We start from the raw sequence: 27,196 nt of genomic DNA on the forward strand, positions 1-27,196 counted from the left end.
AACAAAGCTGTATTTATCGGCAGAAATAATGAACAAAAATGTATTTTGCACAGAAATAATGGACAGAAAATTGAGTCTGAAGATTATTAATATTTTGTGAACATTTCCATATTCTTTATTAACACGTTGATTTTTGTTAGGGATTCTGGAAACCAAAGTTTGACACTTTCTTTGAATATCAGCATAATTTAGCCAGAGATCAGACAGTGCTTAAATGAGTCCATGTTTTGTTGTAAGCCTCATTTTGTTCACTTTCTTCTATAGTATAGAACACAGATTTTCCAATTTTGCTAATGTCCGGTCTTCTTGCAGGTCATGGGAAAACAAACTGTTGAATATCTTCTACAGTATATAATTAAAAATTCAGTAGTACCAACACAGACAGACAAAATATACTTAACCATTGGAAAAATATACCAGAAGGTGTAAACAATCATATTTACAACAATAGAGACTCTGTGAATTATATTGATAGTTGATATGACGAATTATATTATGTTTCTAAGAAAAACGTTTTAGCCTAATAATTTGTCCACGTCTGTAATAATTTCGGGTAATATTCAATGAAAAATGTTATATCCATTAAAGTGTATGTAGATATAGCATTTTTATACCTCAAAATGTCAAAACGAAAGTGTCAGTTATCCGAAACACTTCTGCCTCAAGGAAAGCAAAATTCGGAGACCTAATGAGAGTGAGGAAGAACGGGAGAATATTTTACAAAATAATATTGTAAGCATTTCTGCGGCTCATATTAATTGCTAATGGCAATAAAACTAAAAAAGTATGTTTATGCACACGCATTGTTGTATAAATAATTAAGTATGCAATGTTATAATTAAATAATGTATCCCACCTTAGCACACGTCCTAGGATCCTGTCAGCATGGAGAACTCCTGAGAAATTCACGCCATCATAACATCCGAAAACTAATAGCACAAGCCCTTAGAAACAAATCCTTCGAGGTCCATGAAGAGGTGCACTGCGTTGCGTCTGAAGGCGGCGGAATTAGAAGAGCGGACATCGTGGCTCTAGACAAGACTAATAGTAAAGGCTTTATACTGGACCCAACTGTTAGATTTGAGATGAGCCAGACCCAACCATCCGAGGTCAACAGAGAAAAACAACAAATTTATGAGCCTACTATTCCTTATTTTCGAGAAAAATATCAGATGGAAGGCACCTGGGAAGTACATGGTTTAATGATCGGAGCGAGGGGCACCATCCCACGATCAACTGTAAACATTATCAAAACATTTGATATACATGACATCATTCCAAAAATAATTACTTCAACCATTAAAGGATCTGTGGCAATTCTGAAAAATCATTTATACGGAATATCAAAATCCCCCCCCCCTTTTCTATTCGTTAGTGTGTGATTGTTACATACATATGTACAAATTTATTATTTCTTAAACTTAAGCTCCTAGTTCACATTTCAATTTGACTCATCTTACTGTAATCATTACTATTCTTATATGTGTGTTATTCTGTGTTTTTGGCAACCCAGGATGCCTGGGCAGACTATTTCTTGAAATAAATTATATATTAAAGCTAATTATTCACTAAGTAATAATAAAGCTGAATTAAAAATGTAATACATTCACATCAATTGATGTTGAATTTATTTGTTGCAAGTGCAGCGAAGCACGTCATGGGTGTGGCTAGTGTTTAATAAATGACAGATTTTGATAGTGAGATAGTTAATAAATTAGAGGTTTTAAAATTAATTAAAATACGGTATTTTATTTGTTTCATTGCCTTTAATGATATTATCGATAAGCTTTATTTATTTTTCAGTATTATGTTTATAACGTTTGTTTCTTGTTATTTTTATAATAATTATGATTTTCGAATTCTCGACATTCTGTTTATATTTATACTTGTAATTTTAATTTAATTAATTTTCTTTCATGTATATAATTAGAATTTTTGTATTTCATTGACGCACAACGAAAACAAAAATAATCTCTTGTTGCTGACAGAAACGTTAACTTAGCATAATCACTATTATTTCAAGATCAAAGAAGCAAACAACGTTGAGTGAGAACTTAAGAAGATAGAGAATAATTCTGTCAGAGAGAACAAACGGGGAGATTTATTAATGACTCCTGAATCCGATTTATTTTATATTAAATATAGTAGCGCTTTAGGGGCAAAGGTTTATTTTATGGAAAATGAATGTGACATTTGGAGAATTAGGCGCTCATACAATGTGTATTATAAAATATTTTGTAGCCAGTAGAAAAATTATCTACATTTGACCGTCTGGACAAGAATAAATTCTCACCGAATTTCATGATAATGCAGTTTTATCGCATTATGAGAAGTTTCGAAGCTATTTTTGAGGCTTAAAATTATAGCACAGAAAGAAAGTCACTGTGTATCCTTCTTAGTCCTGAGACATTTTTTGTTTTATTTTTAAAGTTCAATATAATTCTACACTAAAAAAGTTAATATGAGGGAAAATGCTGAAAAAATTCTGCAGGTTCCAAAAAAAGTGAATCACAGAGGTGAATCTTAATATGAGTGATGGTATTAATCATGTTGATATCAAAAGCGTGGAGCTTGTTAAATTGTTGTTAAATTGGGGGTTGACAATAGTATGTGAATAATAAAAGAAAGACTACTGTTTAAATGTTGTCCTTTTCTTAGGCCTACATTGCTTTAATTTCTAATAATTTAAGACATATTTAAAAATAATGGAAATGAAATTCATTTTGAAAAGGTCTGACACTAAATTCAAATAATAAATACGAAGACTACTACAGGGGAAAATCAAATTATTGCAGTAACAAAGAGAAAAGGTTATAAGTCTCTGAAAATGTATTTTGTAAGTTCTTTTCTATGTGTACCTGCAAAAAACCGATTGCGCCACTCATATTCCTATAATCTGAGAGTGGCATTAGTAGCCACCGGCGTAGCTTAGTCGGCAAAGGCACGTGTTTTCTGAGCCTAAGCTGCGCTCGGGCGTGGGTTCGATTCCCGCTTGGGCTAATTAACAGATTAAGATTTTTTCTATGTTTTTCCTAAACGTAAGACGAATGTCAGGTAATCTATAGAGAATCTTCGGCCTAATCTTGCCAGATACAATCTCTCTATCACCAATTCCTTACAATTTCTTGCAACTCTTCGAAACCGGCATCAAGCACTTCTTTCTATCCCTCATCATAGAACGTCTCTATACTCATCCTCCTACACTGTAGAAATACCACGTCTCTGGAATTCGTTACCTAATGATGTCAGGGACTGCCGGACTTTATCATAATTCAAAATTAAATTGGAAAATTTTGTCTTGTTTAATGCTTTTTAGGTATTGCTAGAAGTGTTGATTTGTGTTTTAAAATCTCAAGTTTCTTGTTTATGTTAGTTAATTAGGATACAATTAATTGTACTTAATCACTCATTTAAAGTTTGTGTGAGTGCAACCTGTGTATATTTTTGTGTGACTTTACTTTGTTTATAGTGTTTTTTTTTCCTTTTTATTTCTGTTATTGTATTTGCATTTCTGGTGGCGTGGAAGAGAAGGCCTGATGGCCTTAACTACACCAGAATAAATAAATAAATAAATAAATAAATAAATAAATAAATAAATAAATAAATAAATAAAATAAAAGAATAAATAAAAATAAATTCCATGGATACTAAATAATCCAGTAGTTGATACAGCGTCGTTAATAACCAACAAAAAAAATATGGTCTTTTAAAGAAGCATCTAACTCTGCCGAGAAGTTAAGGAGGACTTTAAAAACACCCGTATTGCTCGAATCTGCAATTTCATCGTGACCCCAAAGTGCTAGTTCGAATGCACCGCCAAATTTTAATGCAGTCCTCAATTTTAGAAAACACATAAAGATTTTCCGAGATTTGTTCATTATGTCTCTTTATGTTCAGGCCATAAGCACTATTAAACTTTGGGTGAATGTACACTTTCCCTAAAATATTGAACTCTAGGAGAGAATAAAAGTGTGACTACGCATTTCATATTTATTTATTTTATGACAAAGTGGGAAACCGCTGACACCAAGCTTTACCCAATTAGGTTGCCACTTTTCTCAAATAACAAGCATGGAAAACAGTACAAACTACAAACGATTGGTCGATTAATCGCCTCACAGTCACAAAACCATGCATTTCTTTCATGAACTTCACACTAAAATTCTCTTTTAAAATCTCTGTTTTTTGTTTTATTACCTGCAAAATATTGAGCTGAGATGTTTGTATACCATTTTGTTTTAATTCTAACTTCTTATCCAACGATAAGTTAGAAAACAGTAGTATTTCAACTCGCTAACTTTACAAGCCATCCTCGCAGGATGCCTTGACACGAATGGCATGTGCTCAAACTGTAGCTTATAGGGAAGCTATCCCCACTATCTCGCTTCTAAGAGTCTGCCAGTCTTTCTCCCACTGACGTGTTATAGCACATGCTCCTAAGAAGACGACAAATGCAATCTTTCTGCTGCAGTGCAAGAATGTTTACCCTTTCTCTCAGAGCGCTAGGCAGCAAATGATTCTAAGACGTTCTTTTTTATTGCTGTAATACATTTCATAGCGCGTTTTGGGATTGATTTGTTATTTTATTTCACCTGTAATCTGTTTTGAATCTGGAAATTTAGAAAATAAAGTGTCACATACAGCTAAGTCGAAGACTCTGCTTAACCATTTCCGCATCTGTAAATGGCTCAATTTCTGTTACATGGTACGGTGCTTTTGTTGTCAATTCGTTTTTAAGTACAGAGGAATACATTACTTTCTTTTCAGATATTACGGAGATTTTTAACATTTTCAGTTTTTGTATCCTGGATTGAGAAAGTTTTGAATACTTGTTACCAAAAATTTGAATACACGCTATTGTAATGGCTGTAAAGATAAAAACGTTTATAACCCATTATTATATCAAGACATAATAAGCACATAGACATGACAGAACCAGACAGACTTTAGTGCAAACCCTCGTACTACCACTGTTTGACTATTGCGACTTAATACTTACAGACTTGACAACTGACCTTTCGAACAAGCTGCAGCGTGTGCACAATATGTTTGTCAGATTCATCAGTAATGCTCACAAATTTGACCACATTACACCCTCGTTCAAATCTTTATCCTGGCTGCAACTTAGTAACCGTAGAACACTTCATTTTCACTTTCTATTCTGTTTCGAGTTCTCCACACTTCTACTCCAAATTATCTTCGTTCCCGGTTTAACTACAGTACTTATCCTCCAATCACAATCTAAACACCAGGTCACAGGAGAGCCATATCCTAGCAATTCCTCCCATAGAACATCCCACTATTCATCCTCTTTTACTGTCTCAGTCCCCCGTGAATGAAATTCTCTACCTCAGAAGATTAGGGGATGCCAGACAATAACCACTTTCAAGAAAAGGCTAAACGATTTCTTACGGGCGCAGCCAAATTGAAGTTTAATAATTTAATTTAATTTAGGTATGACTATCATTACTATTATTATTATTATTATTATTATTATTATTAGTGTTATTATTATTATTATTATTATTATTATTATTACATAATTATTTTATTGGTGTTGTGAAGATGAAAAGAATTGTCATTGTATTATATTAATTATGTATTATATTGTCTTATATTGTAGTATTGTATTGCATTAATTATGTTATATTCATAGCATTGTAGTAATTTTCTATCATACTGGTTGAGTGGAAGAGAAGGCAGAATGGCCTTAACTCTGCCAGTTAAAATAAACTATTATTATTATTATTATTATTATTATTATTATTATTATTATTATTATTATTATTATTATTATTATTCCAAAGAAAACAAATAGGCCTGTATCGTTGTTGAACACCTTCACTGGCTGCAATGATGTAGGGTGACCAAAGTTTTCTCCAGTTGCATATTATTACAGAAATTAAAAAGTAATTCTCAGAAAAAGAAATAGTAATAATATTAATTCAAGAGCCGCAAACAATGTCTTAGAGAGCCACATGCGGCCCGCGGGCCGTGTAATGAGTACCACTGACCTATAAGTTCTATGGAAATACAAATTGGCATGTTTCGTTCTTAACATACACTATCTGTAAATCACCAAGCAATTGTAATATAACGTTTTTTTTTTTTTTCGTTATGAAAATTTGTGGAGCATTTTGTTAACCGGCCAGCGTTTACATGATAACTCAAAAAGTATTTAAGAAGTTTTAACGAAAATGAATGTGAACAATAGATTTATACCCTAGGTTCTTTAATGTAGAATGTATAGTATATTAAAAAATATTGATCAATTTTTTAAATATTGTACAAAAGGAATATAATTTATTGTTATTGCAAATTTTAGGGATGATAAAGAAGATAATTATATTCTTCTTCTTCTTCTATGGTACAACAGCCTTCTTAGGCCAAGATCGCCTCAATGATTCTCCTGCATCTGGTTCTGTCCCGCGCTTCATTTTTCCAGCGGCTTACTCCGATTGACTTCAAATCTTTTTCAACATCGTCGAGCCATTTTGTTGCTGGTCGTCCCACTTTTCTTACTGTGTAGAATGGGTCGGTAAGAGTGACTTTTTTACATGGGCTATCATCATCCATCCTATATAGATGGCCTAGCCATCTCAGTCTGTTGGCCTTGATCACTTTAATTATATTCGCATCATTATACAAATTGTATAATTCAGTGTTATATCTGATACGCCAGGTACCCCTCTTCATTTACTGGGCCATAAACTTTTCTTAACACTTTCTTTTCGAATACCATTAACCTTTCTATATTTTCTTAGTCAAGGTCCAACTCTCTGATCCATATAATAGGACTGGTCTAATCAATGTTTTATATAGCCTACATTTTGTTTTTATGCTAAGAAAGCGGGACTGGAGTTGCTTTTTTAAAGATAATTGTATACAGCTCCTATATTAGGAACCCGTGTCCGGAAATGTATCGTTTGGTAATTACAGAACACGATGTGTGTACTAACCGGTCTAAAAACATTGGAGGATCATGTCAAAGTCACAGAATCACCCTGTACAATTTCCTAGATTGCGATTATTTTTCAGTATTATATGGACAGTACAAGTCTCACTGCGGCAGAAAACACAAAATGTGAAAATGTAATTAAATTTTGTTAGAAAAACTAAAATATAACAATTATCACTGATGTACGAAAGAGTTATGAAAACTCTGTATGTGGCAGTGTGTAATGAAAATAATAGGGACAGTATTTAATTAAAACACTGAAACTAGTCATGAAAATACAAAACGTTCGTTTGGAAGGTGATGTAATGATTTGAATGTTAGTCAAATGTTTTGCTTAATTCAATACCGGTATTCAAATAATTTTTGGTTATAATCGTGTGTCTTACTTGAATTCTTCAGACATCAATGCCAACTTTACGTATTTTCATCGTCATTTGCTCGGCGAAGCGTTCTCTCTATCGATCACATGGAGTTGTACAACGCAGACTGTACGGTAATTTCTTTCCTGTTACTACCCTGGTAACGAAGATTGTGGAATGGAGAGATGATGGAGTAAGAGCAGGGGAGACAGAAGTACTCTAAGAAAATTTGCCCCAACATTGCTTTTGTTAGCTAAGAATTCTATCTAGACTTGCTGATATTTGCATTTGGGTCTTCGGCATAGAAATATGATAAATAGCTAAGCTCCTGTTTTTTGTTTAGACCAGTTGTATCAAAGCAAGCGTATTTTTCTGACGACGTCGTGCGCGGGCATCAAGCGATAACTATGGAAAGAGGAAGGGTTGTGTATATGAATAAGCAGCCTGTTGGATTAAAAAAAAACAGTAGTGCACAAACTTCAAACGGAACGTGAAATTTTATGTCGTTATTTTTATATGGCTTCTTTCTGTGTGATATTATCTATATTGTCTGTAAAACAAAAGTACTAATACCAATTTCTTAAATTGCAGTTGTGTTTTAAATGTTAATAACATAATAAAGAGTTAAGAAGGAATATTCACATAAATTTCGTAGTAGTACAACTATACTGTACTAAATGGATGAAACACATCAATCATAAAGAAAGTAATATCCCCCCCAAAAAAAAAGAGATTGAATATGACATGATAAGTTGAAATTGATTTTGATGATACCTTTAGCTCTATAAAAGTAATCAATAAACTAATCAAAACAATATTACACTACAAAGCAAAGTTACCTAGGTACTGTATATGTTTTAAGTGAACTAATATTCCATAACAAAACTCTTATCGTATTATGTTTTTAAGGTGATATTGGTGAGCAACTTCCTATCATCAGAATATTATATTATTTTCTCGAAATGTGCTGAAGCTATAGAGCTGCCATTTTTACAACACATGGGCACGTATCTTTTGCTTATGATGTAACAGTAGTTGCTTTGTTAATTCATTTCCTTACAAACAATTTCCATGCGAATATTTTCAAAATTTTCAATACACTATCTTCAGTAATACGTATATACGGTACCGGTATATTAAATTTACGAAAATATTCTGTAAGGCTACTAAATAAATGGGCCTAATATCAGAAAATTTCACTTTTCTATAAAAAAAGTTGAGAAAATATTTCTTTTGAACAAAAAAATCAAACTTGTGAAAAATGAACATTAAAATTTAAACTTACATTCTTATAATGCTCTTATACTTCTCAGACAAATCTAGAAAATTAACATGGATACAGTTTTAATAAGTTTTCTTCCCTTTATTTATTGAATCAGTGCTGGCCATCCCTGAATATAGCTCGACCAAGCGGCATATAATGCCTCTTTCGTCTGTCTCTTTCCTTTCCGCTGTAAAGCGCTCAGGCTCTCCTGAGCTCTAAAGCGCGCGCTTGCTCGTATGGGCATCAATTGACATGATTGATTTAGACGAAAACATTCCTCAGAAATATGATTCACCAATACGTCATAGGATAAAGTATGGTGACGTAAAATCACACAACTATTAGTAATTTTCCAAGGAAACATTGAACTCACCTGGGCAGGTTTAGTAGTATGAATACAGTGGATATGAGAAGCAGCATCTTTGTGATGCTCTGCTGCGTTCTTGTGGACACCAGGTTCCTGCTCGAAGACCGCACATCTGTAACAAAACGTTAACATTCTAGAAATTTATATAATATGATTGACTACTCACTTTTATCACTAAAGATTTGGTAAAATTGTTATATAAACAACTTTGTGTTAATTGAAACTATGTTGGTAATTTATCTTAGTAAATGACTAATTTCGGCTTGATGTCGGCCATCTTCAAACCAAGGCACCAAAATAAGAAACCGGAAACAAGTGAGGACCTCATTGCAACCCTCACATAAGCCCGCCATCGGTCCCTATCCTAAGCAAGATTAACTCAGTCCCTACCATCATATCCTACCTCTCTCAAATCTATTTTAATATTATCCTCCCATCTACGCCTTGAACTCCCCGAAGTCTTTTACCTTCAGGTCTTCCAACTAACATTCTATAATGAATTGTTACTGTATTATTTTTATTAATTACGTCGTTCGTATATCAATTCAGTCAATAATTCACTGTAAACAACTTGGTTTATTGTATATGTTTTAATAAGTAATAATTATGTTTAACCATTATGGTTCCCTAATTTTCTTCGACAACTCGAGTAACCACACGTAATTGTACCAAAAGGTTCTTGTTCAATATTAGTGTCCTGTATTTTGATTTCAAAATCTTCCTCTGTGAATAAAATTGCTTACACTTACAGGTTCAAGCATAGGCTATATAGATTATTTGGAACAAGCAAAGGAATAATAATAATAATAATAATAATAATAATAATAATAATAATAATAATAATAATAATAATAATATTCCATACCAGTTAACTATGTAACATTAGAAATGTTATAAAGAAGTTAATATGACGATGATAATAATAATAATAATAATAATAATAATAATAATAATAATAATAATAATAATAAAACAACGTAGGTAGAGCCTATAAATCAGAATATTAGGAGTGGCACACAGTATAAAAATTACGTTTTATACAGAGTGATTCACGAGGATTTACCGTCCTTTACGGAGCTTATTTCTGAAGACATTTTGAGCAAAAGATGTCATATAAACATAGTTCCTATTCTCAATATTTTCAGAGTTACACTAATTTAAAGTTGTTTGTAAAATACGTTTTTTTTCTTTAGTTTGAAGGTAAAGGAATAATACAAATAGAGAATGGACCATTCAGAGTTATAATTTCTTTAATTGGCGAGTATTATGAAGCTAAAAATGTGCTGTGAACTCCTTAGTTGCTTCGTACAGACATCTTTTCCTATTTATAACTATAAAATTACATAATTCTTAGGCATGTATCACAACAATTATTACAAATCACAACACTTCCACCGACTATTTGCAGTTCAATTTTCAGTTCCTAATTTACAGTTTTGGAGAGTTTGCAACACATTTTAAAAAATATCGCCGTCGCTTGAGTACACTTGGCCGCACGCTTGTGAACGGCACTCGTCGCTCTACGTAACTGCATACGACTATCTTTGATTTCCGTAGCGCTCGCGCTGGCTGCTGACTGCACGTTGACCAAGATTACGCGTTCACAGCAATGCGTTCCAATAACGAAACGTAACTCTGTAAATATTGAGAATAGGACCCATGTTTATATGGCTTCTTTTCCTCAGAATGTCTTCGGAAATAAGCTCCGTAAACGACGGTAAATCCTCGTGAGTCACCCTATATAGACTTTTAAATGTACGCATAATCTTGCGGAAAATGAGGTATTTAATATTTCTTTCGTAGTCACAAACAAAAGTTTCTCCTCCTTTTGCGATCGGAAGTTTCTTTCTTCACAATTGACAGGCAGAATAACACGTCTTCGATACAGACATTGCGAAGGTGCAAGCGTCTCTGATACCATCGTTGCTCTTTCATGCAGGGGATGGATAGTGGAAGAGGTTCAGGGAGGAGACATTATGTTTTTAATGCTCGCAACTAACTCTTGCATCACAACTCACTAAATGGATATGCCTGGTATAGACGTGACTTATTTACGTCATAAGATTTAATTATATTAAAGAGAAGACTACTAGAGAATTATGAAAGTAAATGCAACGATATCGTAATATTTACAGTGCTTCTTCGCTTCTTCGTTATAAGTCTAGCGTTTAGACAATTAAAGTAACAACAATTTTTTCTGAAATAAAGAGAGCGGTACAAAATCGTTAAAGAAAAAGAGAATGGAATGAAACATCTCAAGGTTGAATTGGTGTGTGATCTAATTGTTTTGATTGTACGCAAGCGTTGTAATAGTTATTTTTGGTGTAAGTTTACTTGACAGTATCAAACATAAAAAGGCCAAAAATAAATTCAACTTGAAACATTTTATAGACCACACAGATGGGGAAGTTGTTGTATCAACTCAAGCTCAACTAAAAAGTTTTTTTAACTCAAGTTCTCTGAGTCACCGTAATGAAGTTATGATCCAGAGACGAAGATGAGAGAGTGCTCCCCTTTAAGTGCACTCCTTTTAAGTGGATCGCATTTCTCACATCATAGAAGTCAGTGTCTCATTGAGAAGATTTCATTTTCTGAAAATAAATGTAATACTGTTTCCTAGAGGTTGGATATTTGTAAGCTGAATTGACAGAGAAGAAAGAGGCCTAACAATCTCGCAGTCCTGACCAACGTTGCAAAATGTGGCAGATACTGAGAAGAAAAAGGTCGAATGAGAACGATACATTTCAAATTTACCTGCTAGTATGAATTAAAACATACGACATTATAGGGGAAACTCGGAAAATTTGGCAATATGGGAAATTTGGCAATATTCTTGTATTTCTTCTATTGCCAAATTTCCTCCAGAGTTTTAAGACGTTCAATGACACGATCATATAGTGCAGCATCTGAGTGTACTTTTAGTTTTCGTTTCATTCGAATCCGCGCATTATAATGGCAGAAATAGAAAGAAGTGTTGAATACTTCCTTTTGACGTGGTGGTTGTGTGGACCTGTGTATACAAAGACGGATGAAAAGTTTTGTTCATTACCTACGTTTGTTTGTGCATTACATATCAAAAGCTGAGATTCCATATTATAAGGTAACCAATTTATATAATTAATATTTTCTGTTAATAACTCATCAGGCCTTAGCTCGTTTTATGTTCTTCTTAGCAAAAAATGTCTTCTATAGGGTAGTGTAAATTAGCCATTTTCCTTTATAGTGATATATTGCTGCTCTCTTTGAACAAGAATGTGTACTCGATGGTAAAATTTAAGAGTAGGGACGTATGAGGGATTTTTACAGACTTCAATGCAGCACTGTGTGTGGTGTGTTGCAGATATGCCAAGGGAACGAGGAAATTATTTTGAAAAATATTGCAAAGATGATTTGCGGGCTGCGGTTGGGAGTGTTTTGAAAGTTAGATGATCGACTTATAGGGCTTAAGAAGTACAATGTGCCCTTTAACAACTTAAAGAGGTTTCTGTATGCATCCTCAGGACCCGATGACTTTGTCTTTCCCATAAAGGAAGACCCCTAGCTCTAACCGTTGAGGAAGAGCAAAATCTGGTGACATATGTAATTAAAATGCAAGAACTTGGGTTTGGGCTATCGGCAACAGAAATTAGAAGACAACCCTTCAATATAATTAATAAGAGTGGTCGGAAAAATCCATTCAATTTTTTTTTTTTTTTTTTTGCTTTTGTTTTGTGTTTATGATATTTAGTGATTTCTTGCCCCAGTAAATTAAGTCTTACAAACCTTGTACCACTGTTTTATTTTGAAAAAAACATTTTTTAATCGTATTGCCAAATTACCCCTGTACTATTGCCAAATTATCCTGATGAAGTATCAAATCTGAAAATATGTAACTTGTTATTTATTAGTGTGTTATGTGTAAAGTAATTTAGATTTGTAGAATTTTCTTTCAGAGGTTTATTGGGATTTAATGTTTAAACACATTCCGTAATGGAGAAATATTTAATTTCCGAATATGTAACTACAAACTGTGTCAAAATATAAAGTATTGCCAAATTAGATGAGTGTCCCCTACAGAGTCTTGCTTAAGTAACGAGTCTATCGAAAAATCAACTATTTTGGGTAATTCTTTGAAATGATGTTCATCCTCACGAGAAATAATCCTTCCCGGTGTCGTACAGTCGATTTGGAAACAAACACCCCCTCTCCCCGTCGCCAGAGGAAGCTACTTATTCACGTGTAATGTGCATTTGATGCCAACTTAAAAGACTTGGAGCATGGTCTTCTATACGATAAGGACTTAAAATGTCCTGGAATATTGTCTTCTATTCGCCAAGGATAATGGCACACGGCCATACCTATACACAGGTGGATCGGTCGCACATCCCAATCCGTTGGCCTCCGCGAGCACCTGATTTGACTTCACTGGACTTATTTTTCTGGGGATTCATCAAGGATCGTGTCTATGCGACTAAGCCATGCACCATTCCTGAATTAGTGGAACGAACTGTATACACGATACAAATGGTTACGCCTGACATGCTCACCAGAGTCCATGAAGAGTTGATACGTTGCTTACATTTGTGCATTCAGCAGAATGGAAGACATTTTGAAAATTGTACACCATATTTTGTCAACAATTGAAACTGTTTTTACATTTATGTGTTTTAATAAAGGTTTCAAACACTAACCATTCTTTCGTTTAATAGTTCTGGCGGCGAGGGAAGAGGGTTTGTGTTCCCAAATCGACTATACGGCACCGGGAAGGGTTCTTTCTCGTGGGATGAACAACATTTCAAAAAATTATCTAAAATTGTTAATTTTTCGATAGACTCGTTATTTATGAAAGATCTGTATATTATGAAGACGACAATGATATATTTAGAAAGCATTGATGAAAAGTAGAATAATTTATTACATAAATGGTACAATCAGAAGAACTTTAGGAAATAAAGTAATACTTACTTACTTACTGGCTTTTAAGGAATCCGGAGGTTCATTGCCGCCCTCACACAAGCCCGCCATTGGTCCCTATCCTGAGCAAGATTAATCCAGTCTCTATCATCATATCCCACCTCCCTCAAATCCATTTTAATATTATCCTCCCATCTACGTCTCGGCCTCCCCAAAGGTCTTTTTCTTTCCGACCTCCCAAGTAACACTCTATATGCATTTCTGGATTCGCCCATACGTGCTACATGCCCTGCCCATCTCAAACACCTGGATTTAATGTTCCTAATTATGTCAGGTGAAGAATACAATGCGTGCAGTTCTGTGTTGTGTAACTTTCTCCATTCTCCTGTAACTTCATCTCTCTTAGCCCCAAATATTTTCCTAAGCGCCTTATTCTCAAACACCCTTAACCTATGTAATACTTACTTACTTACTGGCTTTTAAGGAACCTGGAGGTTCATTGCCGTCCTCACATAAGCCCGCCATTGGTCCCTATCCTGAGCAAGATTAATCCAGTCTCTATCATCATATCCCACCTCCCTCAAATCTATTTTAATATTATCTTCCCATCTACGTCTCGGCCTCCCCAAAGGTATTTTTCCCTCCGGTCTCCCAACTAACACCCTATATGCATTTCTGGATTCGCCCGTACGTGCTACATGCCCTGCCCATCTCAAACGTCTGGATTTAATGTTCCTAATTATGTCAGGTGAATAATACAATGCTTGCAGTTCTGTGTTGTGTAACTTTCTCCATTCTCCTGTAACTTCATCCCTCTTAGCCCCAAATATTTTCCTAAGCACCTTATTCTCAAACACCTTTAACCTATGTAATACTTACTTACTGGCTTTTAAGGAACCTGGAGGTTCATTGCCGTCCTCACATAAGCCCGCCATCGATTCCTATCCTGAGCAAGATTAATCCAGTCTCTATCATCATATCCCACCTCTCTCAAATCGATTTTAATATTATCTTCCCATCTACGTCTCGGCCTCCCCAAAGGTATTTTTCCCTCCGGTTTCCCAACTAACACTCTATATGCATTTCTGGATTCGCCCATACTTGCTACATGCCCTGTCCATTTCAAACTTCTGGATTTAATGTTCCTAATTATGTCAGGTGAAGAATACAATGCGTGCAGTTGTGTGTTGTGTAACTTTCTCCATTCTCCTGTAACTTCATCCCACTTAGCCCCAAATATTTTCCTAAGCACCTAATTCTCAAACACCCTTAACCTATGTAATACTTACTTACTTAGTGGCTTTTAAGGAACCTGGAGGTTCATTGCCGTCCTCACACAAGCCCGCCATTGGTCCCTATCCTGTAACGTACGTTACATTGTTTTTTTTTCTGTTTTCAGCATATATTGAGTCCGTAATAACACATCTCCTTCATGACAAAATATTATTTTCCTCCAACAAACACAGCGCCTTCTAGAAACATTTGAACGTCTTTCTGCGCATCCTGTTATATTATGTCTAAAATATTTGATGCTCTGTTTCTCAAATTAAAGATGTTTTTAGTTAAGTTCATGTTTCAGAGAACGTCTCAATTGGAAATAACATTTAGAAAGGTTGAACGACACCAGATTTCCACTGCAGTTTTGACACTACCACTCAATCGACAAGATGGATAATGGAAGACCAGTAAAACGTCGGAAAACCAAGTGTAATTGTTATAGGCAGAACATGCCTAATAAGTGAATGATAATGATGATGCATAACTGATAGCCCTTTTAAACTTAACACACTCAAGGACAATTTATTGTAGAAAACATGTGAACTTCACAAGTAAAGTTTGCACATTTGTAAAATTACACGTACATTGTGAAACAAAACACTTGTAAGTGTTCAACATTTGTAAAAATTGAACTATGGCCTCGAGTGGGTTGATAACGGACCGAGAATGCCGGGAGCTGTTTGGTCGACAGCTGTTGTCGCTTCCATGCGTGAGCTCAACAGATACCTGACAGGGATTCCCTTTAGCAAAACAATTTTATGTAATCTGTATCATTTCCAAATGAATTGACATGTATAATAAACTGAAATTCAACAAAATCCTTCTGATGGTTTAGGATAAACATTGGTATATACAGACTGATTGAAAGACGACACTCACTTTTTATCGGAGCGATGAAAGCTTTGCATTATCCAAATTTATTTCTTACAGTACCTCAGTAAGTTACCTACTCAGATAATGAGAGAATAAAATTATCTGTAGTAATGTCACGAGAAGTCTGAGATTTACCTGGGAAATCTCAGACCTCGAGTGACATTTATTAGGACTCTTTCATGAATAAAATAAAAATGAAGATAATATATCCCTAAAATTCGATCACAAAATGTTAATAATTGTATATTAACGAATACTTAACCTATTCAGACATTATGAAGTTGAAATACTCGTAGATAAATATCGATTACTGCAATAAAGAAATTCGATGTTTTTATTCAGTAATGCCAATTGCGAAAAGCGAAATACAGGTTTAACAATATTAAATACATGTACTGAACTTTTCTCTTATTATTATAACATAAATACATTTTCATTATCAGCTGCAATCATAATTTAATTTAACAGTAACAGTGGGGACAGCTATATACCAATGCTTATGTATTCACAGCGAGACATGTTGCTACAAAGTGAAGCCATCTCTGCATAGATAGGCCTAATTAAAACACGAATTTTATTACTCCATACGGAAGGCAGTTTGATCAAAGACCTTATTATTACTATGCAAGGTCTTTGGGTTTGATATGTGATGATGTTACATAAATTTGAACATCTGGCTTTCTATTAATTGTTTCATTTCATTCACAAAAATACAAATTTTATAGGCTACAATTATAGGTTAAGTTATACCTGTGGGAGCAGGACCAATGTCAGCTGTGCCTTATTTCGACCGTTACTTACAATCAGTGCTACACGAAAGCATTTTTTATAGCTCGACAAACACATTCTCGCTGTAGTGTGTAACGGAACTAAAGCTGCATCTACACAGTTAATATTCCAATCGCGTATGTGTGCAATCTGGGAAGAATATTGAAAGAATCAAGTTTAAAAGATACGTTCAATTAAGATGCATGAAGATTTTGTGTCACATGGTGCGCCGTTTTGAACGTCGTCTTCACTGCGTAAATGTATTAATTAATATTAAATATCTATCTTGCATTCATTGCTTTAAAGTTGAAAGAAAAGTTTAACCGTGTAGTTGCATCTTAATGTATTCATGATCATCAATTTACGGGGAAACAGTTGGCGACAACGACTAAACAAAAGAACGACCATGCGATAAATTGATAGCGATAAATCTAGCTGCAAAAATTATCGCAAAGTGTGACTGTGCTTGGTTGGAATTCAAAATTTCATTACACTTCATTGGTCGAAAATGGAATGACGTAATATAAACGAAATAGTCTTAGTAAATTTTTAGTCATTGCTAGTTTTCTCCTTTGTTTATTTCTTGTTACATGCTAAACAAATCGTTGTAGTTTTGTGTGGAATAATTAATATTATTGATTTAAATTTTTATTGTATCGAATTGATATCTACACTTAAACTTAGATTAGAAGTAACTGTGTTTCGTTATGCAGTTATAATACGAGAACAAGACAACAGTGGAAGCAGTGTTGGCATTCATGAAGTAGTAGCTGGTCTGCTCCGTACTCTGTAGTGTGAGCGATCAGTATTGATGGGGATGGAAGCGGGAGGAATGAAATTTTAAGAACTGCGACAGCTGCAGTATGAGAGGTGGGATAACAAATGAAGATATGAACCATGCCTACCTTTCCTCTCTCCTAAATATAACATATCTATTAATCAGTGCGTCGTCAGAGGTACGTTATTTGGAGAGAGAGGTTCCCTTCCACAGTCTACCAACCAACTATTAGTGAAATTAAAATTGAAAGTCTTTCAAACTTTAAAATATAAAACATTCTATTACAAATTCTTAAGGACATTTTATATATCATCCAGTATCATTTATATTTTCAAGAAAGATAATTTTGCCAATATGACATTTTGGCATCAAGCGAATCCCAAATTCAAAATTTAGTAGTTTTTTTAATTAACTAACGACTTAAAAACATTTTTATTTATTTTTATTTATTTATTTATATAATACTTTACACTTGAGCTACATTGTTGTGTATTGTTTTTATTGTGTATTGTTTATCATTTTATTTTGTATTGTTTATATTGTGTATTGTATTGTACTGCATTTATTAACATTCCATGGTATTCATACATTGCTTACAGCTAGAATATGGAACAAGTCAAAAAAATTAATACTATTATAAAGTCTTAATTTATAGTCACAGTCTAGATGAAATATATATACAGACGAGATCTACAATATAGTCTACTAGTACAACACATAGTTTTAGTAACAATTTCATGAAGTGTTATTGAATGTCATGAATTCACTTACAGAATAGAAGGCGTGAGAAATTAGGTACTTCTTTAATTTGGGCCTAAATACCACTGCCACCGGGTGCTTGCCCACTTGCAGTGTAAATACATATATACATACATACATACATACATACATACATACATACATACATACATACATACATACATACATACATACGAAGATGGCGGCTGAGTGAGTGTGCGTTACCTTTATGCTCCAGTTTGAACACTGATCTCGTGTAGAAGTTCGATACTTGTGTGTATGAAAGTGTCGTAGATTTTAAGTATAGTGTATGTGCAGGGCGTGGGTATGTTAGCGACACTAAATAAATAGCAGTAGTGATATAGATAGCGTTTGTATTTAGGTAGTAAAGTCCCGAAATGTGTTGGTAGAAATCTATCGCAACCCATCTTTTAGGGATCTAGTATTCCGTGAACCGGGAGAAAACTGTATATATGTAACTGTGCGGAAAGCGGAGAAAAGCCTTATGAGTGTTAGTGGTGCGTAACTCATCCTTACTGGTGAGAAACTGTGTACGTGTTGGCGACAAACTGTATACCTGTAAAAAGAGGAATACCTCACGAGTGCGTAGCAGAGTGTCGTGTCGAGGTGCTAGTGTGCTCCTGCGTGTTAGCAAGCCAATACCCGCTCTCTGCATCTAGCTAAGATGGCGGGAGAAGTAAGTGAAGTGATTGAAAGCGCTCTTGAAGAGTTGATAGGTGTCACGGGAAAAAGTAAAAACTTGAGAAGCGACCTGAAGGAAGTAATACTGAAATCGGTAAGTGATTTGAGGAAATCATTTTGCGAACTTAAAAATGACATAGAAAAGAAAGATAAGTTACTTAATGAGGCTAAGACTGAGATTAAGAAAGCTGAAGACAAAATTCGTGCTGAAACGTCTGCAGTTAATAATAAAGAATTGAGGGGTTCATCCGCTACACTCAGTGAAGGTACAAAGAATTGTTACGCATCAGCAGTGCGAGGGAAACGATCAGCAGATAGGCCTGATGTTAGCTACGAGAAGAATTACAAACTAATTCTCAAATCAAAACATAATGAATCTCCAGAAGCCATGAAAGTTGTGCTGAAACGCAATATCAATCCAACGCAACTGAAAGTTGGCGTTAACGCATTGAAGGCACTGAGAGACGGAAGACTAATTTTAGAATCCCGAAGCAAGGAAGATATCGAAGTGTTAAGTAAAGAAATTGAAGTGAAGTGCAGCCAACAGGTTGAAGTCAACACACCTCAACTACGGAATCCCAATGTGATAATATTTAACGTTCCTGAAGATATTACTGTGGAGAATGCTGCAGGAATTATAACATCACAAAACCCTGAGTTGAACCTAAGCCAAGAATCACTGACACCTAGATTCATCTTCAAAACTAAAAGAAGTATCCGTAACATTGTAATCGAAGTAAAACCTGAATCCTGGAGAATCCTGGTCCACAAGAAAATCAAAATGGGCTGGCAAATATGTAACGTTGACGATTATATAAAAGTAAACAGATGTTATCACTGCAGCAAATATAATCACAGAGCACAAAATTGCAAAGGAAAGCAAACATGTCCACTCTGCACGGGAAGCCACAAATTGAGTGAATGCAAGGCAGAGGAAGAGGAATATAAATGCACTAATTGTATGACATTTAACAAATACAATATGGAAAAAGTAGATGAAAAACATTCATCTCTTGACAAAAACTGCCCATGCATGCAAGCGATGATCAAGAGGTACAAACAAAATACTGAATATTAAAATGGAGAGCCCAGCAAATCAAAGGGTACTGCTCGCTACAACTACCAGTGGCACGGCGAACTATAATGATCGAGGGTATAGATCGAACAACAGACTCAAGCATCACAACAGTCGCAGAGGGAATACACAACTTATTAAATGTCTACAAATTAATTTAAAACACAAAAGAGTTGCTACTAGCAATCTTATGCACATAATGGAGATAAATAACGTGGACATTGCATTTATCCAGGAACCGTACACACTACAGAACAAAGTCGCAGGAATCACCAGGAAATACAGAATCTTCTCACAAGGAGAAAACAGAATAAGATCGGCCGTACTTCTTGCAAATGAACGAATAGATGGGGTGCTACTAAATCAGCTATCTGACGAAGATGTGGCAGTTGTAGAAATATTATATAATGATTACAAATTCTACGCAGTTAGCATGTACATGGACATTACAACAGATATCAACAACGACTTCGCAAAATTGGACAAAATATTAGAAGATACGAAAGATGTTGGAATAATATTTTCCATAGACAGTAACTCCAGGTCAGCGGTATGGCACGACAATAATACTAACATAAGAGGCAGACAAGTTGAAGACTATTTGAGCTCAAAACAATTATATGTAATGAATGAAGTTAGTGAATTCACCACATTTGAGAGCAACACAGGAAAGAGCAATATTGATCTTACAATAACAAATGACAAACTAGTATCCAAAGTGAATGAATGGAAGTGTGGAGAAGAAGAAAGTTGCTCAGACCATCGATTTATTACTTTCAATATAAGCAATCATAAATATTATAATGAGGAAACCTTTCTGGGTACAAAATACATAATAAAAGATGGCCAACTCGAGGATTTCAGTAATAAGATACAAAGAGAATTTTCAAAACGAATACAAAATAAAGAAGATATTAACACAACCGAAGACCTTGACGAGGAACTAAGCAAAATCGCCAACGAAGAAACCAATACAGAAAAACTAGTACGGGAGTATGAAGAAGTCATCACAACAGTATGCAGAATGTGTTTCAGAACATCAAATTCAGCACGAAAATTAACCCATAGGAAAACAATTCCATGGTGGACAGACGAGTTAACGATTCTGCGGAAGAAAACAAATGCAGCGAGAAGGCGATATCAGAAAACCAAATACAACCAAGAGTTAAGAGAAGAACGAAGGTATCAATATCTGGAAGCCAAAAGGGAGTATGAGAGAACAATGACTAAGGAAAAAATAAACTCCTGGAAACGGTATTGTAGTCTAACACCATCAAGCAACCCATGGAACGAGGTTTATCGCATAGCATCCGGGAAAACAAGAAAACCCATACCGTTGACAACTCTGAAAAAACCAGATGGCTCTCTTACATCCAGTCTAAAAGAAACATTACAACACATGATAGACTACTTCGTACCAGAAGATGAAGAAGCAGCTGATAACAACTACCATAAACAAGTAAGAGAGACAAACAGAATACCATTAAAAACACAAGATGATGTCGACTTCTCACAACAAGAAATCAGGCGAATTATTGAAAAAATGGACCCGAATAAATCACCAGGAGATGACGGCATAACTAGCAAGATTTTACTTCAAGTAGCCAAAATTTTACCGAGATACGTGACAGCCATTTACAATAATTGCCTCAGACAAGCTTACTTTCCTGAACAATGGAAGAAAGCAAGATTACTTCCTATTATAAAGCCAGGTAAAGACGCCAGCATCGAGGTCACAAAATTTAGACCGATAAGCCTCTTAAATACAAGTGGGAAAGTGCTCGAAAAACTACTAATAGACAGAATAATGCATCATATCCAAACCAAAAACTTGATGAATGGCAATCAGTTTGGCTTCACCCCACAACGAAGTACTGTGGACGCTGCAATGGCACTAAAATATTGTGTAGAAGAAAGTCTAAGGCAAAACCAGTACTTGGTGCTTGTTAGTCTTGACATCCAGGGTGCCTTCGATTCAGCTTGGTGGCCGAGTATCATGCAAGCTTTGAGGAAATTCCATTGTCCACGTAACTTGTACAAACTCACAGATAATTATTTCAGCCAAAGAGCAGCAATATTAGCGGCAAACAACATCAAACTCGAGAAGAAAGTAAGTAAAGGCTGCCCTCAAGGATCGTGCTGCGGACCGGGATTCTGGAATATACAGTACGACTCATTACTCAGCCTAGAGTACACCGCAAACACAAAGGTTATAGCATTCGCAGATGACCTCATCGTGATAACAAGGGGGAAAACGATTCTGGAAGCTGAAAATTATGCCAATCTTGAAATGAAAAAGATAGGAGCATGGACTATAAAGAACAAAACCAAATTTAATGAGCAGAAATCGAAGACGATGCTAATAACACGAAGGAAACGAAGGGAACAAAAAGATATACACATCTTTCTCAACAACAAGGAACTACAACAAACCGACAAGATTAAATATCTTGGAATTATCATTGACAAGAGATTTAGATTCAACGAACATATTAAATATGTAACAGAAAGATGCACAAACCTGATTAATGCCCTTTCCAAAACCGCCAAGATAAATTGGGGTCTTAAACACAAAGCATTAAGAACCATATATAAAGGTGCAATCCTGCCCTTGTTATCGTATGGGGCTCCTGTTTGGATAGATGCCTTGGAAAGGAATTACAACGTCAAAAAACTGAACCAAGTGCAGAGGCTAATAAACATACGTATTGCAAAGTCATTTCGAACCACCTCATATGAAGCATTATGCGTTGTTACTGGACTCACTCCCATTTTGTTCAAGATAGAGGAAATAGTAAACTTGTACTTTGCAAAAACAAGACATAAGTACGATGGTCTAAATCTTGACTACATAATACAGCACAAGAACTGGACACACCCTGCAGAACTCATCGACATAAAAGAAACAGAACAAAATACAGAATATACGTATGAAATATACACGGATGGCAGTAAAAGTGAACGTGGAGTTGGAGCAGGAGTAGCAATATTTCAGAGTAATGAACTAATCCAACAACTAAGATTCAGATTAGACAATAAATGTTCAAATAACCAAGCTGAACAACTTGCTATCATGAAAGCGTTAGACAATATAAAACGACTAAGAACAATAGGTGAAAGACCATTAGACGAAAGACGAATAGCCATCTACACTGATAGTAAAATTACTCTGGACTCTCTAAGGAATGGAAGCAACCACAACAACCTAATTGAAGGCATCCGAACGAATCTACGGCTGGTGGAGAACGACAGATGGCTAGTGGACTTCGGATGGGTCAAAGCTCATGTGGGGAACTACGGTAACGAACTGGCAGATCGTCTAGCGAAGCAGGCAGCGAGTGACGTCGATCTACAGATCTGTTACGACAAGGTCCCGATGAGTGAAGTAAGGAACCAGCTAGCGGTCATATCCAAAGGAAAATGGGAAAGTGAATGGTCAACTACTTCCAAAGGTACTCTAACCAAGGCGTTCTTCCCTAGTGTCCAAGATAGACTGAAATTGAAGATAGAAGTAACTCCTAACTTGACGACTCTGTTGACCGGACATGGAAGACTCAACGCATATTTTCATCGATTTAAAATCAAGAATAGTGCGACATGTGTCTGTGGGGATGGGGATCAGACAGTGGATCATATCATTTATGACTGTACGAAATTAGGAAAGGAAAGAAGAACACTAATCCAGTCTATACATAAATGTGGTGGAAAGTGGCCTGTGGACAAGACAAAATTAGTGAAAAGTTATGTAAAATATTTTATAAAGTTTGCAAATAGTATAGACTTTGAACAACTACAGTAGGCTGGCTAGTATATAAGGATAAGTTATTTGGGAAGATAGGTTAAAAGTCAGAATTAAGTGATAAGGGTCAAAATAGGTTACTTACATTCTGTAAATAAGCTACAATATTAGAGGGTATAATTTATCTGAAAATAGGCTAATCAAGAGATAGTAAATATGTAAATACTGTAAATATTTTAATGCTAGAATATGTAAATAGATTCTTGTACTTCATAGGTTAGGAATAGGAAAATAAGTTAGATTAAGAAGGACCAATATTATCTTGGCAGTTACACATAGTAGATGAACTACACTAGTCCATATTTAATCTAGAATGGCAACATAATAATATATAATGTAAATGGATTATGTACTTGAAGGTAAACCTAGGCATGTAGTATTACTTTCCATTTGTAATGGAACATGCTGCTCAAAAAAGGAATACATACATACATACATACATACATACATACATACATACATACATACATACATACATATATACATACATACATAATTAGGCATTGCAGCCCGAAAGAGCAGAAGCTCGTGCTCGGGCGCAGTTCAGATCAGTTATACACAATATATCACAAAATTAAGAGTGTTCATTGAGCACAAAGAACATTAATAAGTGGTAAAATACATACAGCATGTAATAATATGGTCTATATACAAAAAGAAAATACAAAAGTACATGAATATTAGAGTATCAATTTTTAACTCAATTGGCTTAAACAATTAAATAATTAATCTGATTTGTTTCTTAAATCTATGTGTGTTAAGTGTACTTAACTCAGGGTAAGTTCTAATTAATGCATTATATATTTTGGGTCCAAAATTTCTGCTGTGTTTTAATCCAGCAGTTGTGTGGCATTTGGTAGTATTTAGAAAGAAACTGTAGTTTTTTATCGTATGGTATTCATGAGGATAAAATTTATATTTATTGTGATTTTTATGGAAGTAAATCAGCAGTGTTTGTTTATAAATTTGTTCTAGATTTGATACACCAAATTCCTGAAAATTAATTTTGTTGGGTAATCAAAAGGTTTATATAGACAGATTTTGATAATTCTTTTTTGGAGCAAATTTAAAGGATGGAGAGTCGATAACTGTTCTGTATTCAGGATCACTGGAGGGATGATGTTAAAAAATACAGTGCATGATTATTTCATAGCTACAGTTACCGTTCCTTGTCGCCGAAGGACGTTTATGTTATAAGAGTTAAATTTGTTTGTTAAGATTTATATTTAGATGCACTTAGGTTCGTGTCTATCCACATTTCACACTCTTTTCATACCCATCAAGTAATAATCACTTCTTTTAATAGTTGTACTTTCATTCATTCAAAGTGTAGCTACTGCCCAAGGGCAGATCCTTCACTACAAATCCAGTTTTCTCTAATTTTTCCTACTTTCTGCCTTCTCTTAGGGTCCGCATATGACAGATATATCTTAACGCATATGACAGATATATCTTAATGTCGTCCATCATCTGTCACGAACTCTTCTCCCGTTCACCATTCCTTCCAGTGCATACATCAGTAGCCAGTTTCTTCTTAGCCAGTGATCAGTTTCAGATCATTCTATCTTCACCCAGCCACCGGCGTAGCTCAGTCGGCTAAGGCGCTTGCCTGCCGATCCGGAATTGCGCTCGGGCGCGGGTTGGATTACCGCTTAGGCTGATTACCTGGTTGGGTTTATTTCCGAAGTTTTCCTCAACCGTAAGGCGAATGTCAGGTAATCTATGGCGAATCCTCTGCCTCATCTTGCCAAATATCATCTCGCTATCATCAATACCATCGACGCTAAATAACCTCGTAGTTGATACAGTGTCGTTAAATAACCAACTTAAAAAAATCTTAACCCACTCTTTCCAACATAGCTTCGTTTCTTATTCTGCCTGCACTATGGTCATAAAATGTGGTTGGGACCTAAAGGTCATAATGGTGAAGCGAAGGTTGAACGGAACTGTGCAATAATGCTTAGGCCTAATGGTGTAAGACACTGTTTCATAAGAGCTGAAACGATGCACAATCATCTCAGTGATTCCCCTCTTCTAAGCAAGAGAGGAAAAAGGTGAATAGTTCTTTCTGTGTGTGATATCATTTAATGCTAGATTAGAATATTCATGCGTTATGATGCCCACGATGCTCTTGAAGTTATGGTTTAGTTACAAATATGAGCAGTAGTCTACTACTAGACGACTCATGTTTGACATAATATCGACTTCCTCACTTTATCCTCCACGTATTTTTATCCAGCCGATGGACATACAAACAATGGCGTACATACGCTATACTACGAGAACAATAGAGGTGGATAAAAATAACAGAAGTTATTTTGAAACTGTTCCGGTCTCGGAACTGTTGTAAATATGAACAGTTGGTCGGAACTTGTTGTTCCGAAATAACAGTTGCTCACTTGTTCAGCTGTTGTGTGCCCTTAAGCCTTAGGCCCGATGCACACTAGCGTCATAAAGACGCGCGTCCAATTATTTGGTTAACGCTACGTCCCTGTGTCCAACCGTCCACACGTAGCGTCATAATGACGCATTATTCTACGTCGATTTCGCTGTCCATACGGCCCGCGTACAGTGTGTATTGAACAACAGTCAACAATGAAGTGCCAGAACGCAACAGCTAGCGGTGACGCCGCGTTCTGGCAGAACACGCAACTAGATAATTAACGCTGCGTCACCGCCGTCTATCTTTAGGGCTATACTACACGAACGTTAAAAATGTTGCGTTGACAGGCGTTGGTAACGTGTGAAAAATGTATAAACTACACGCTGCGTTAGAGACGCTGTGTTTGGTTTCAGAACTGGAATGGATGTTATACAAGTTGCATATGTAGTTCTGCTATGTGTTCAATTTATAAGTCTGTCTCAAAAAAAGAGGAAAATTAGATGGTGAATTCATCCCGCAAACATTAAGAGACTTTCGACAGGAAAGTTTTATAATTTTAAAATCACCGACAGTATCCCGATAAGTTTTTTCTCTATTACAGAATATCAATAAAAAGTTTTGATGATCTTTTGAATTTTAATTTCTCGTTAAATTAGGAAAACTGATACTGTAATGAGGAAATCAATTCACTATGTCGAAAAGTTGGTTGTAACATTAAGGTAAGTAATAAAATTTGCCTTAATTTGTAATGATTATATTTTCATTTTATGAATTATATGTTGAAAATTAAGAACATTACAAGCTGCAGAAAATGATTATATTTTTATTTTATGTATAATATGTTAAAAATTAAGAACATTATAAGCTGCAGAAATCAGTACTGACTGAAATTAACAATGAATTCAGAATCATTTGAACCATCGGAAATAACACTCAACGGCGACATATCCGACAACTGGGA

At 35.2% G+C, this 27,196-nt stretch overlaps 1 protein-coding gene across 1 annotated transcript in view; it reads right to left on the reverse strand.

Annotated features, from left to right (window-relative positions):
* LOC138698451 (thyrotropin-releasing hormone receptor-like) overlaps window positions 1–27,196 on the reverse strand; it is a 367,427-nt gene that overhangs the window by 81,277 nt on the left and 258,954 nt on the right. The window contains exon 4 of the mRNA XM_069824387.1: window positions 8,955–9,060. Within this exon, the coding sequence (XP_069680488.1) occupies window positions 8,955–9,060 (106 nt within the window). The remainder of the gene's footprint in view (window positions 1–8,954; window positions 9,061–27,196) is intronic.

The sequence above is a fragment of the Periplaneta americana genome, chromosome 4 (genome assembly GCF_040183065.1).
Source record: "Periplaneta americana isolate PAMFEO1 chromosome 4, P.americana_PAMFEO1_priV1, whole genome shotgun sequence".
In the NCBI taxonomy this organism is placed as follows: domain Eukaryota; kingdom Metazoa; phylum Arthropoda; class Insecta; order Blattodea; family Blattidae; genus Periplaneta; species Periplaneta americana.